The sequence below is a fragment of the Durio zibethinus genome, chromosome 18 (assembly GCF_047325235.1).
Source record: "Durio zibethinus cultivar Kanyao isolate XHJ-2024 chromosome 18, ASM4732523v1, whole genome shotgun sequence".
NCBI classification, from domain to species: Eukaryota; Viridiplantae; Streptophyta; class Magnoliopsida; order Malvales; family Malvaceae; genus Durio; species Durio zibethinus.
Genome location: NC_143179.1, coordinates 13,743,449 through 13,758,161, shown reverse-complemented (window position 1 = coordinate 13,758,161; position 14,713 = coordinate 13,743,449). Strand labels below are relative to the sequence as shown.

The 14,713-nt window shown below is 30.9% G+C and overlaps 2 protein-coding genes across 4 annotated transcripts; one reads left to right on the top strand and one right to left on the bottom strand.

The window, feature by feature from the left end:
- The first annotated feature begins 1,316 nt into the window (after positions 1 to 1,316).
- On the top strand, positions 1,317 to 3,933 carry LOC111299679 (peroxisomal and mitochondrial division factor 2-like). Its single transcript, XM_089747660.1, has one exon. The coding sequence runs from the start codon at positions 2,675 to 2,677 to the stop codon at positions 3,557 to 3,559; it is 885 nt and encodes a 294-aa protein (XP_089603786.1). The 5' UTR covers positions 1,317 to 2,674; the 3' UTR covers positions 3,560 to 3,933.
- A 559-nt stretch (positions 3,934 to 4,492) lies between these two features.
- Positions 4,493 to 8,331, bottom strand: LOC111299678 (uncharacterized). Of its 3 annotated transcripts, XM_022895021.2 has the most exons (4): positions 8,112 to 8,331; positions 6,924 to 7,955; positions 6,646 to 6,746; positions 4,493 to 5,502 (listed from the first exon to the last, which is right to left on the bottom strand). In XM_022895021.2, the coding sequence occupies exons 2-3, from the start codon at positions 7,815 to 7,817 to the stop codon at positions 6,654 to 6,656; spliced, it is 987 nt and encodes a 328-aa protein (XP_022750756.2). In that variant the 5' UTR covers positions 7,818 to 7,955; positions 8,112 to 8,331; the 3' UTR covers positions 4,493 to 5,502; positions 6,646 to 6,653. The 3 variants fall into 3 exon arrangements, with proteins under 3 accessions (XP_022750756.2, XP_089603784.1, XP_089603785.1); XM_089747658.1 differs by having other exon boundaries at positions 6,924 to 8,331; XM_089747659.1 differs by lacking the exon at positions 4,493 to 5,502 and having other exon boundaries at positions 5,510 to 6,746.
- Positions 8,332 to 14,713: the final 6,382 nt, after the last annotated feature.

The window sequence follows — 14,713 nt, the reverse complement described above, 5'->3', positions numbered from 1 at the left end:
TTATAAGATAAAAACACAATATTTGTTATAAACATGAAAAAATATTTTTTAAAATTAATAAAGACAAGTTTCTAAGATATAAATGCAGTTTTTATTAGAAATACGATATTTCTAAGATAAAACAAAGTCTTTGCTAAACCTGTAAAAAAATATTTTTTCCAAAATTTAATAAAAACAGTATTTTTAAGATAGAAAATACAATGTTCGCTAAAAACATGAAAAAAAAATAGTTTTCAAAATCCAATAAAGACAATGTTTGTAAGGTAAAAACGTAATCTTTGTTGAACAAAAATGACATTTTAAAGATAAAAACGTAATTTCTGTTGAAAAAACTTTTCTAAGATAAAAAACATAACATTTTTTGAAAAAATAAAAAAATAAAAAATAAAAATATTTATTTAACATTATTACTTATAAAATATAAAATATATTGACATAATATTATTACACATAAAATTTGTTTTGGAGGCTTTACCTTGAAAACCTCAAAAAAAAGGGTTTGTTACTCCTTTCCTATCCAAGGAGGTCAAATTTATGTGTTTTCTCTGCTTAGGGATAATAACGTCAGGATAGTAATTAGAATTGTAAAATTATATTTGTTAAAAATATAAAAAATTATTTTTTAGAATTATTTAATTTCAACGAAGATAATGTGTTATTCATGTATCACGTGATATTCATATATCAATATGATGGATGCCATTTGTTATTCACGTGTTATAAAAAATAATATAACAAAAGACTTTATTTGATAACTTACATTCTTTTGAACCAAATACAAAAATTTTACATCCCTTAAATTAACAAAATTCAAAAATTACATATTCTCCTTCAAAATTACTTTTTACTTAAGGCACTTTTTATTTTGAAAGATTCGGTGATTCAAACGCCCACTAAATGTTTTTATAGAATCTAGTTGTAAACAAACTAGCCCCACCAGCTATAGCAATTGTTGACACTTTATTCCCATGTCATACAAAGAGACCCACTACATCGACAAAGTTATGTCTACTACCCGAATCAATCATGGCTACATAATAATGATTACTGGTGATAGGTTCTCAGCTTCATCTGTAGGTAATATCTCAGTATGAACATTATACTGATTATCAATGGACACCTCTGCTTCAGGTTCATCCTCTTTACAGCCTTCTATTAGCATTTGATACAATTGGAATTTGGTGCATCTATGCTCAGGAGAGTACTTGTCGCCACACCAATAACACAAGCCTTTTTTTTTTTTTTTCTTATCTTCCATTTCTGCAGGTGAAAGTTTTCTGCTAGTAGGTCTTTTTTTTTTTTTTTTTTTCACTTGATTTGTACTAATATTGGATTTAATGGTGGGATAAATAGGTTTAGTGTTTAAAGCAGGTAATAGGTTAGGGTTGGGAGGTGCTTTTGGTGATAGGAGTAGAAATGGGAGGTTGCTGGTCTTTAACATAAAGTTGGTTATTTGTAAGTTGTTGGTTTGAAGGTTGATATAGGTCGTTTGGTCATAAGGTGAATAACGGACTCGATTTACTAAGTCAAGTGAAGGGCCTGGTTAAGGGTTTTTGGTTTTAATAGTCTAAGGGATTGGGCAATTTCAAGTTTGAGATTACTAACAAAAATGCTTAAAGCATAACAATAAGATAATTGTAGCAAATTAAGGATCCCAATGGCTTGTCATCGTACTATTCAACATTACCTATCTGTTTTAGCTCAACCAATTCAGCCACAGGGTCTTTAAATTCTCAACACAAACCTGTGCTACATTTTAGCAATGTAGGCACCCCAGCTCAACTTATCTAGACCTCTTTGCACACAAGCATAGTGTTGATGCCATATTAATGTTTTCCCTTTAAGACTTGGCATCGCTACTCTGACTCTGGAACTTTCTGGAACCTTTTCTCCTTCAAAATACTGTTCCAACTTCATAAACCACCTCTCCATTGAACTTAGGACATTCAAGCTTAAGAGATTTATAAGATTCAGGGTAGGGAGCTGTTACAAACACCGAGGATTTTGCCGGTGAAGACTTTGGAGCCATTGAAGAAGACGAGACTTGTTTGCCAGTAGATCAATTCTCCTCTTGGATATTCGATTGATTGAGAAGCTTCTGAAAATTTTCCTTCATTCCAGCTATTTCTGACTGAACATGGTCAAACTTTGTTTCCATGATTTTTTTCATCTGTTGCATATCAGTCTGCATTTGTTTAACTTTCCTTTGAAGCCTGGTATTGATTCCTTCTACCATTCTTGCCACGAGCGAGGCTCTAATATCAAAATAATGAAGCTTAAATCGTCAACGATGAAATTGAGAGAAAAAAAAATTGAAAATCACAAAGAAGAAGAAAAGAGAGCAAAAAAGGTTTTCACTAAATTCTCAGAGCATGATCGTAACAATTAGAAGTTTTTCTCCTTGTAAAGCTTCCTTCCAAGAATCTCGATATTTTGCATCCAATTCTAAAGCAGACTGCCAGCAAACAAAAAAAAAAAAGAAGGGAAAATAACAAAAAATGGACGCTGCTGGAATAACACTATTGGACTGGACTTACAGACTCTACTGGACTCCAAGGCCTATGGCCCAATCTATTTAACTTTTTGTAAATCATGACTTTATCCAGCATCAGTTCCTAAGTCCTAACTTTTTTTCTCTCTGGCTTTCTTGGTGGCCAAACTGAGATTCAAGGAAATGGCGGATTTGACGATCATCAATGGTGAATTGGAGAATCAGACGGCGGAGAACTTCTACGACGCTGATGAAGCCAAATTAACCGAATTGTCTAGCAAAATAGAAGCGCTTGAGCGCGAGAATCTGGAACTGAGCAACGAGAATAAAGAAGTGAAGGAAAAGATCAAGAAACTAACCCTACAAATCGATCAACTGCGAAACAAGGAAGAAGAAATGAGACTAGAAATGGATCAGTGGGAGGAGGATGAGAGGTTTCTAGAATCGATCGCCGCGAGATCGGCTGAGCTTGAAACCGAGGTTTCGAGGCTTCAACATGATCTGATAAGTTCGATGAGTGAAGTAGATGAAGCGAATAAGGAGGTGGTTCAATTGAAGAGTGGATTGGAAGAGAAAGGGTCGGTGATTGAGAGACTGGACAAGGAAATCGATGACTTGAAGAAAGAGAAAGTCGAGAGTGAGAAAAAAGAGAGGGAACTGGAGAGGAAATTAGGGGTTTTAGAAGTGAGGGAAACGGAGGAAAGGAGTAAGAAAGTTAGAATCGAAGAGGAAATGAGGGAAAAGATCGATGAGTACAGTAAGAAAGTTGAGGAGTTGGAAGCAGAGGTGGCTAGAACGACGGCTGAATTACAGCGAAATAAGGAAGAAAAAAGAGAATTCGAGGAGAAGGCGATGGAGTTGGAGTTGAACATACTGGAATTGAAGGAGGCGGTGGAGGAGTGGAAAAGTCAAGCTATTAATGGAAAGGCCAGGGAGATTGTTGAGAATTTCGGTTGTGAAGAGAAAGCGTTGAAGGGGTTGAATTTGCCGGTTGTGGTAGCAGGAATGGCTGGGACTATTGTTGTTGCGGCTGCAGTGATGTATCTTTGCCGTAGGAAGCCGTCGTGAGTGATGATTTCTGGTGGAAGATTAATGCGGAGAGGGATAGTCAGAGGTTAGGACTTTCTTACCGTTATCAATATGGGTTCAATTTTGATAGCCGGAATAATTTTGCTTGGGTTTTCAATCTTGTGCCTATGAATCTCAGTTCTACTAGTATAATTTTGGCCCTGGTATGATGCATGTTGGTTTGCTAACAATTTTAATTGCCAACACAATTGTTCCATCTAATTTTTTAAGGAATTTCCATAGTTTATTTTGATGCAATTAATTTCTATTGTTATTCTTTTTCTTTTATCATTGTCGTTTTGATTTTGTGGTAACTCAAATTTCCATCCTTGAAAGGTTTACTTTTGCTTATTGAAGATTATAATCTTTGTCGATTTTTGGTTTGTTCAGTTGTGATTGTTGCAATGTGAAATTGTGCTTATTTATCTGAATAGTGATTTGTAGACCATTGCTCTATTATTTTGATCATGCTTTTTTGCCAAGGGCCATCTGCCTTAGATATGATAATAGTCCATACCTTCAATTTCTTAATATTCTGTCAGCTGATTTGCTTAATTTGCAAATTACTGCAGTTTTTTTACTCTCCAGCTACATTGTCGTGCTTTCTGATTGATCATATTTTTTAAGTCTGTTGAATAGTAGACATTGGCGATATTTGTTTGAAACACACACTTCATGGTTTGGTCAATAAACATCCCCTTTATTTAGATACTGCAAGTAGTGGTGATCCGAATTCAAACCAAATTTCAAGTAACTCAAAATCACAAACTTGAACTTTAATCCAAAGACACCTTGAAAAAAAAATGCAATTTGAAACATTCTAAATTATCTAATTTCAAAAGGATTCAAACTCAAAATGAACTCAAATTCAAAATAATCTGAAGTCAAAAGCAACTTAAACCACTTGAACTAGTTCAATTGTCACCTCTAACTGCAAAGTAAGTCCTTTTCCTGTTGCAAGAAAAAGCGACAAGCATTGACTCGCTTGGATTTTAGCTTTTGCATTGCACTGAAAAATGGTCTAAAAGGAAATCTGCCTCGCTCACTTGTTAATGGAGCTGTTAGTCTCACGAGCTCCATGAGTGACCTACGTTTTTTTACCAAGTACGTGGGTTACTTAGAGTTGAGTCTAGTTTTTCTTTTCTTTTTTTCACGATGGGCAAAATGATGTTATTCTGCGTTTCCAACGATTTTTTTGCCACTTTTTTGTTCTCCTCTTTCATAATGTACTTCGCTGCTGATAGAATGGCTCAGTTGCTTCCCTCCCTGGAGCTGTTTGTGGGGTGCTGAACTCGCTAATGAAACAGAGTTCTGTATAAGGAAAATAAACAAATTGACGTAACTATGAAAATGGATACATGACAATTATATATAATTGCTTTTTACGTTGCACTTCTTTGTCTCATTTCCTAGTAGAAGACTGATTTTGTACAATGGGCCTTGCATGTATTTTTAGGTGCTTATACAGTTTTTTCTCAAAGTATCAACTGAAGCTGTTGCATGAAGTAACCGATTTAAGTTATGGTTCAACCATACTTTAGGCATCTCCAAGTTTAACCATACTATTTTTTTCTCAAAGTACTAACTGAAACTGCTGCTGCTATTCATGTAATCTAACATCATTCTTGCCATTAAACTTTCGTGAGTTGAGGAGGAAACCCAACTTACCAATAGGAAATGAAATCATGTCTTCACATAAATTAGTATGTAAGTATCGTAGACAATACAAACAGTGTAACTATAAGGCCAACTGATGAAACACTCCACAAACGGCAGATCCAACATCCAAGTTCTAATACATTCTCAACAAGCTTCACTTGGGGACCTAGACATTTCTTCTTAATGATTATTTTGCAGAAAAATGCTGAAAAAACATCATAACAGCCTCTAAACTCCACCAAGAACTTGTAATTCCGCATAACTTTTTTCCAGTAATACTGTCTCTGCAACCAAAAAAAAACATGAGTTGATGCAGAGTGCTTGGATTATTATAAATGATTTTGAGTTTATTCGGCTCCTAGAAAAGTGAAAGTTGGAAAGTTGCATAGACTCAAACAATGCATGGATTTTTACACTCAAGTTACTATGTTGCCCGAACATAGAGATCCAACCTGTTACTTGCAGGTTAGACCACTAGTGTGATTAATGAAACACCAGAATACTGTTCCATCAATAGGAAAGACACTGCAAATTTATAGATATTTTATGGCCTTTACTCCAGTTATTGGAAGAATTTATCTAGCAAAAGAGCTTGATAAGACTTCCCTAATTGAAATTAAAAATATTCCCATGTCTATCAAGAGCATCAAGCCTTCTCTCTGTTAGCAAGGGTCAGTTGCTTTCTTTCTCACAAAAACCAAAACTACAATTTACTCAAAACAGTTTCCTAAATAAAAAACATGTAGCCTCCATCAGCATTCACACCAATCTGCAGATTTGGTTGATCATTGAAGCTTACAGTCACATCTAGACTCCATAAGAAGCCTTGATTGCTAAATTTGTGTCAAATCGCCTCTTCTTCTCCAAATATGAAAGTACAGTCAGCAGTTATTGGAGTACGAGGAAGCAAGCAAGTGCTGCTAAAGGACTAATATATGCAGTTTCATGCCAAGTACCTAAAAGGTAGTAGTGGCAGTGGCACAGTTTTGAGAACTTACCCCTCACACAGCATCAATAAAACTACAAAAAAAATTAATCATAACTCCATTAGTAGTTTTCATTCCGTAATCGGCTGAAGGGAACCATAAACTTCTTCTAGTCATAGACACCTTCATTTATAGTATATCTTGCATGGTGAGTTGTAATCTTGTTGCTAGTTTGTTCCCAGCAATAGTGAGTTCCAAGAGATGACCTTTTGGACCTTTGTGGTAGATCAGATGAGAACCCGTTGACCATAGTTCCAAGTCTCAGTATCACTCCACTTAGTTTTAGAACTGGGAGGGGAAAGGGGTTGCTCAAAACTGCAAATCATCCTCACATAACTACCTTATCTTCCTATACTCAGGGTTGAGCAAGTCAACAAATTCTAAGGAAACGGAAATTTTCATGGATGCTAAAAAATAAAGCTTTATAATAGCTTTCCTCACCTTGAGTTTTATCTGTCTGAGCGCCACAGAACTTCAAAAAGTCCACAGCAACTCTTCCAAGAAGTTGGTTGCTGGGAACGATGACTCAGGGATATGATAGGCTGTCAAAAAAATTCACGAGAGAAGCAAATTTCAGTTAAAACAAATTTAAGGCTGGAAACCTGGAAAATCAAACTTATGTCTTGAACTATTTAGGAAAAAAAAAAAAGAAACATAAAAGAGTAATATTGTTTTCCTTCATACAAATGATCAGGAGATATTGGGTTAAAGTTATTGACCTCATTTCCCGTGCTTTCACGGATCTCAGGCTTGTTTACTAGTTCACCAGTATCTCTGGTCTCAACGATAGGAACATTTGCTGCCTGCAATGAATCTTCAACATTTTTCTTAGATGCAAAATCAGGGAAACTTGATGAAACCCCAGCATTATTGTCTGAAGCTGCAATTTTGGTTTCCGTGATTCCTTGGGCTACTGCAGCTTCAGGAACTCCACCATTCTCAGCCAAACAAGAAATAGTTGTTTCTTCAATCCCCCTGGACACGACATCTGCTGCAACCATGGAGCCATTAGTCTCATCCAAACCTGGCGGAGTTGTTTCCTCATCAAGTCGCTTTGATTCCACTTCTGTTAAGATTGCAGAATCCCCAGTGGTCTCAGAAGAGAACAGCTGCTCAGTTTCTTCCTTCAAACCATTTACTAACAAATCTGTTAATATTGAAGAATCCGCAAAAGTCTCGTCCAAAGATGGTGAAATGTTCTCTTCTTTTTCTTTGCCATCTATTTCAGCAACATCAGAATCTGATGATTTCTTAACTGATGGTTTGATGTCTTGACTTAACTCTTCAGTTAACGAAACCTCAGGTTCAAGTTCAACTGCCTCAACAACTGAATCAGAAATTACTTTCTCCTCTTCAATATTCTCTGAATTCTCCACCTGAGAACTCCTTTTCACAGTTTCTGCCTCTTCGTCGAACCTGCTTCTGCTTGAGCTGAAATCCTCTACATCAGGAGTTTCATTAACGGACACTGAGTTCCCATTAGCAGTAATGTCTCTCATAAATTCAACGTCTGGTTTTGATGTTGTAGAATTTTCCAAGACAACTTCCTTCTCTTCATCATGTGCTTGTACTTTCAGGATCTCCATTAGTCTTCCATTTGAAGATTCTTCCATTTGGTAATGATTTGTAGAAGCTACTGATTCAACAGACGAAGAATCTCTCCCTATGCATTTCGTGGTTATTAGATGTCAAAGAAGCACTTCAACCACCACCACTTTCTTTCTAATCCCTCAGGTTTCAGGACATGAAGTCTTGTACGATTCGTTAAAGAAAAATAATTAAAAAAAGAATAAGAAAGAAAGAAATCAAACAATGAGAACATACAGATAGATTAAGAAACAAAGTATGGCAGATAATGATAATGGAACATGAGAAAGAGTAAGAAATGAGACAGAAATAATTAATACCTTGAAATTGAAAGGCAGGCGGAGAAGACAGGGAAATGAGTGTTTGCGTAGAGTTTGGACATGAACGCAAAACTCAGCCATGACTGGTTGCTGTAGGTGCGCCAAACAAAGAAAGATGCATAGAATGGTTGGTATAAATAAAGGAAATGGATCCATTTCATTTTCTGAGTTCTTGCGTGAATGTTATTGTTAAATTTTCATTATCCTGACGTATGTTAAATATTTAATTTTTTATAATTTTATATTTATGTTGAGTCTATTTATCTGATGTCAATAAATTTTAGATTAGATACTTAACATAATATTAAAACTTAAGTTTTGTTTTGATGTTATGTTCTCTTACTCTTACTTGTTATCTCTTTCAAGTTTATCATGTAATGAATTTCTATTTTTTACTATATCTATATGTAATGAGAGTATGTTAAAATGATGTTATTTTATATTAATTAAATATATAATTTTTTATAATTTTATATTCAAATTGAATATCTTAATTTATGTCAATTGATTTTAAATTAAATATTTAATAATTATAAAAAATAATAATATTTTATGTGATTTTATATTTAAATTTAATTTTTTATTTATTATTAATTGATTTTAAATTAAATACTTGTTGTCAGAGTTAGGGTGTAAATGATACATTAGTACTCGCAAGTTACTCGGGTTCGATTCGAAAAAAACTCGAATTTGATTCGATTATTGTCGAGTCGAACTCGAGTTCGAGTAGCTCAACTTATCGATCGAGTCGAATTCGAGTATTCTTATATCTCACTCGAGTAGCTCACGAGTTTTATCGAGCAACTTACGAGTTTAATCGAGTTTTTATATTTAAATATATTTTTATTATTTTAATTAATAAAATATTTTCAATCTGAGTTCGAGTTCAAATTTAAGCATGAATAATTAAACTCTTGTCAAATATACGAATTGAGTTTATTTTTACATATTAATCGAGCGAGTTTGAGTAGCTCGAATTTAATCACGAATCGAATTCGAACTTAAAAAATAAAACTCGATCTAATTCAAACTAAATATTAAATCTTAAATTATGAATTAAACTCAAACTCAAACTTCTCACGATTCGATTCGTTTATACCTTAATCAGAGTAAACAATGACATATTCACGAAATTTTTTTGTGAGATGTTTATTTGTACCATCTGATAGATAAATGTTGTAAATTTGCGATAAAAGGGGTCACGTGTCGGACTTTTAGTTTGCAGCATGAGAATCATTAATTTTTTAATTTTTTGGTGGGCCTCACATTTTTTTTAATTTATTTTCAAAATAGTGTGAGGCCTACGTTCTTTTTTTCAAGGTGTGGGATCTTTTTTTTAACAGATTTTTTTATAACCTTTTTAAACAAATATGGGACCTAGATTTTTTTTTTATTTTTATGTTTTTTAAGGGGTGAGATCCAAATTTTTTAACCGATTTCGTTTTTCTTTTTTTAATTGATAGGGCCCACCTTTTTAAAAAATTTTAAAAATTTAATTAAATTTTTTTAATTTTATTTTTTTACCCATTTTTAATTTCTTTTTTTATTATAATCAATATTTTAAAAAATATATATATTTAAAAAAATTTGCGTCCAAAATAGTCTTTGTTTCCAGACAGGACGGGGTTTTAGAACAGGGAAGCTGAAAATATGACATGAAACGATTCAAAAATAATAAAAAAATGTGAAAATTATATGATTTTAAATTTTAATAAAAATTATATATAAATTTAATAAAAATAAAAAATATATATTTTATATTTTTTTATCGATATAAATTAAAATATATAATTTTTATATAAAATATAATAAAATATTTAAATTATTAATATTTTATATGATGTAAATAAAAATTGAATGAAGCAGGAACATATATATCCAGAAAATGATTCAGGGGGATAACAGGGAATTGAGATTGCTACTGTCGACTTTTATGTGTGGCCATTCATGCTCTATCCGAGTTGACCTGCCAGATACAAGAGGTAAAACCAATTAAAAAATGTGAGAGATGGGAAGTGGGAACGCCAAGGCAAGCAGGTCATAGAAAGCTGACAACTTTGAGCTACGTGAAAAACTGCAGACAGAGGACATGCATGTTGGGGGTAGGCTTACACTTTGAGATTATTTAATACATACACGCGATGAAATTCTGTCCAACCAAACTCTCATTCCGTGCAGCTTCCTTCGTAATGCATATGCGTCGAAATTAATTAAGGGGTAAGTAAGTACGTTTGTGGTAGAAAAATGAAGAAATCAAAGATGACCAAGCATCTAATTTTTCATATCTTTAAAATCATATTTCAGTTGCTAGAATTATCTTTTTATGGAACTCAAAATTTTATTTAATTAATTTATATAATTATTTTTAAAATATGATATGTAATAAATACAAGTTAAAATTTACTAAATCAAATTCTTATATGAACATATCGCAAATGATCTTATGAAATATTCTCATAATTCAAGAGGTCTTAAAAGGAGCTTATAATAAGCAAGTTAATCGTGCATCTTTGGTTGGAAAAGCATATAATTTATTATCGTCAAGTCACCAAGTGCACGCAGTCCCAATCATAACGCGTCTCTCCTGTCTTCAGCAATTTTTCATTGGCTTAAAGTTGGCATGGGCAGCTTGTCCTTGTGATCTCCTTGGCCTAGTAACCTGGATCCCAAAGGCAAAGGCAGAAAATGGGTACAGGGAAGCCAAATAATAATTTCAAAAGGGCGAGAAGGCCAAAAAAAAATTTGGGTGGATCCGGATTCTGTAGCATAAGCGAGGTGAAAATTTTTTGGGGTCATGGCCCTTGTCTGCCTCATGCTTGGCCCTTGTTGGATCCTCTCATGTACTTTTGTAATTATTATTTTTGATCGGACATGGTCCTGATATCTGCTATAGTCAACACGCTAAGTTCTAGCATAAAAGACCCAGAAGGCCAGAACTATACCAGGAACCATCCCCGCAAAGCCCTTTTTCTAGCTTCATATGCTTCTTCCCCACTTAAATTCAGACCCTCCGGTTATGAAACTGAATTTGCCAGCTTTATTCTACTGTTAAAAAACAACAAAAATTGCCAGCTATATAGGACAATATATCTCTTCACAAATTAGTTTATTATCAATCCCAGCACTCTTAATTATTATTATGAGCCTATAAAAAAATGATATCAATAGCTCAAGCTATAACACACACATTTGTTCTCACTTTAAGCCCTCTTTATTACTAAAGCTCCCTGTCTTTGTTTAGGAAAAGGAAGACGTCATCCTCTTCTACCTTATTTTTATAATGAAGTTTGTAAAATTTCTCATTAAAAATAATTAAATCAAAATTTAAATAAAAAATTCAAATCTATAAATTAAAAAGTATTATTACAAAGATTAAATGCAAAAATTTTTTTAAAAAATATGATATATTTCTTAGAAATAAAATTTTTACTATTGAATAAATATTAATCAAATTTAAATCATAAATAATATTTTTAATATTTTTTTTTACATATTATTGATTTTCTTATTAAATTCTATAAATCCATTGATTTAAATCATTTATTAACATTTTTATTAGATTATTTTTAATAAAAAATTTCATAAATTTTCCTAAAATACTTCTTCTAAGTTGTCCTTTTCGCCACACAGATTACACCCACAAAATGTTATTACAAACTCTCATGTGAAACATATAAATGTCTTTATAAAAAAAAAACCGTATAAATGTTGATGAAATTCTTTATCTTTAATTAATTTTGTCAGTTTGTACAAACAATTAAAACTATCCCTTACTTATAATTTAAATTTATATAGCCACGTCAATCTTATCTTAAAAAATGATTTGAAGAATACTTTTTGTCTTTGATTTAGAGTTAATGCTTATATTTAAGGATAGAATTGCTTTTGTCATATATTAAAAGTCGCCAACTCTTTTTTTTCGTTATCTTTTTGTCTTTGATTTTTCATTTACTTTTTAGTTTTATTTTTTTGTTATTTATTGATTTTCTTATTTCTTTGTTTATTTATTTATTTATATAAATAATTTAAAATTTTATATTAAGAGTGTATTTTAATTATTTGAAAATATGAAAAAACTAAAAATATAGGTTAGAAAAATAAATTTATAATTTTTTATAATTATTTTTATTTATATGTATCATGTAAATTTTATAAATTTTTTTAAATAATGAAAATTATTCCAATGATGAAATTAAAACAAAATTGTTACCAAAAGAGTTGGAAAGATTTTTGAAATATTTCAATAAAAATTTTACCTTTTTAATAAATTACTTAGTAAAAAATAAATATCCATAAAATAATAATAAAAATAAAAATAAATAAATTTTTTTTATAAAATATTAATTAATCTAATAATGAAGTCTCTTTAAAGCATAAAATATTAAATTAGCATGACAATGGAATCTTTTTAAAAGAACAAATAGATTTTTTAATACTTTGATATGAGAGAATTTTTTAAAAAATTTGTCATAATATTGGAGAAAATCTAAATTTTTTTTAATATTTTAACTAATGAAATTTAATTAAAAATAAAATATAATTTAGCTAAAATATTTTTAAAATAATATAAAATTAATTGATACATAGACATTAAGAAACTGCTAATATTTTTTTCGCATGCAAATTAATTATATATATACAATGAAAGTTATCCTTAAGTGGTGTGAGTTGCTAAATTGCTTTACATTTGTCGAATAATCATCGGTTGATAAAGAAGTAAATAAGATATTAGATTTGATAGGTAATAGTGTATTGGTTATGATTGGATTGAGACATAGTGAGTTGTTGTTTAATTGGATTTAGAAAAAAAAAAAATGTGATTGTTTGTTTGACGTAGGTTTGTAATTGGGTCAAATTTTATGAGCTGTGAATTTTTTTAATTTTTTATTTATAATAAAATAAAAATTAAAAAAATATAAAAACAAAAATTAAAATTAAGTTATTTTTCTTTTTTTGTTTTAAATATTTTTATGAAAAATTTATATTTTACAATAAATTAAAAAATCATACATATGATTATATGATTAATAAAAAATACAATACTCGTAATGTAACAAAAAATATAATTACAATATATAAACTACTATTTATATATATTAATTTTAAAAATTTTTATCAAAATATACAAAATATTATGCATAACATAGCATTAAAAATTGATAATTTTTTTTCTTTTTCATTGTTTAATATTTAAACGTTCATATATGTTTAATACATTTCTATTATACTTTTATTACGAACCGCGAGTTTTTATCTAATATGACAATTAAAAAAATCAGTTGTGGTTCCCATTTACTTTTCATCATTGGATGCATATCAGTGGTATGTAATGGCTATTGCCTATTGGCCACCATGCACCCTTGCCAATTTCAAGTTCCAAATATATGATTTACAAATACATAAGCCCGAAACCTGATGTGGATTTTCATGTTAGAGAAACAAATTTAATTCTAGAGCTACACTATAGTATATCATAGACATCAAAAGAAAACACCTTATTGCCAAACAAGATATGAAATTTTGATTAAATTCTTATGGCCGTAAATTTGTTCTTAATTGTAAAAGTGGATAGGATCTTGCAATTGCAATCCCAATCGAAATGCCAAATTGGGCACTAAAAGGCTTTGTACCTTCTGCTCCAATGCAATTTATGAGAATATGAGAAAAAAAATATAGACAATAAAAAAAAGTAAAGAAAAACGATTTGAAAAATAATATAATGAGATAAGGTCCAAATTTATAATTTTAATTGGAATGGTGAATTAAATTTATTACATAAACTTTGATTAGATGTGATTTCAATACTCTACAATTAATTTGATTGAAAAACAGACAAATAATTAATGTTAAAAGATATATTTTTTAAGGAAAATAAATAAATATTCTACGAATTATTTTACAAAAAGTTTCCATTAATACCAACTTCTAACCATTTTTTAATCGAGTTAAAAGTACAATATTAAAATTGAATCCATTCAAACATGAATTGTAAAGTTGACATTTCAACTAGAATAGTAAATTTGGACCCCACCTCTAAGTTTCACACGATCAATTTACTTCAATAAGTACCATTTTTGAGATATTATTGATGCAAATTTATGTTGTAATTAAATTCAACTATCTTTTAGCCAAATGAACTATTAAAAAAATATAAATAAGGTGCAAATTTATCATTCTATTTATGTGATTAGTTTAAATTTACTGCTAATAGTTCAATTGATACAATTTTATCATCATACTTTCAATTTTGAAACAAATTTATTACCGTACTTCTAATTTTGAAACAAATTTGGTCTATATGTAATTGTTTGTGTCAAGCTCTGATCTCTAAGTACTCTTTGAAAGACAAAAAAAAAGGATGATTAGAGGCAAAGACAAAAAGTGTTCATTGCGTTTACATTTCGATGTGCAAGTCAAAATAGGTGAGGTTGAAAGGAGAGCAATAAGAAAAATTAGAAGTAGAATAAACTTACCTTAATGGTGCCTGAACCTTCATATTTATAGATAAGTAATGAAAGACTATTAAAAGACAATAAAAACAGTGTCGAGCTAATGTAGCACTGAATATGTCAAATTGACCAACATGTCAAGTCGGCACAAAT

Coding starts and splice junctions, on each gene's coding strand:
- LOC111299678 (XM_089747658.1), bottom strand. CDS start 7,817: ATGGAAGAATCTTCAAATGGAAGACTAATGGAGATCCTGAAAGTACAA. Junction 6,747..6,923: donor GTGAAAGCACGGGAAATGAG/GTCAATAACTTT, acceptor TTTTTTTGACAG/CCTATCATATCCCTGAGTCA.
- LOC111299679 (XM_089747660.1), top strand. CDS start 2,675: ATGGCGGATTTGACGATCATCAATGGTGAATTGGAGAATCAGACGGCG.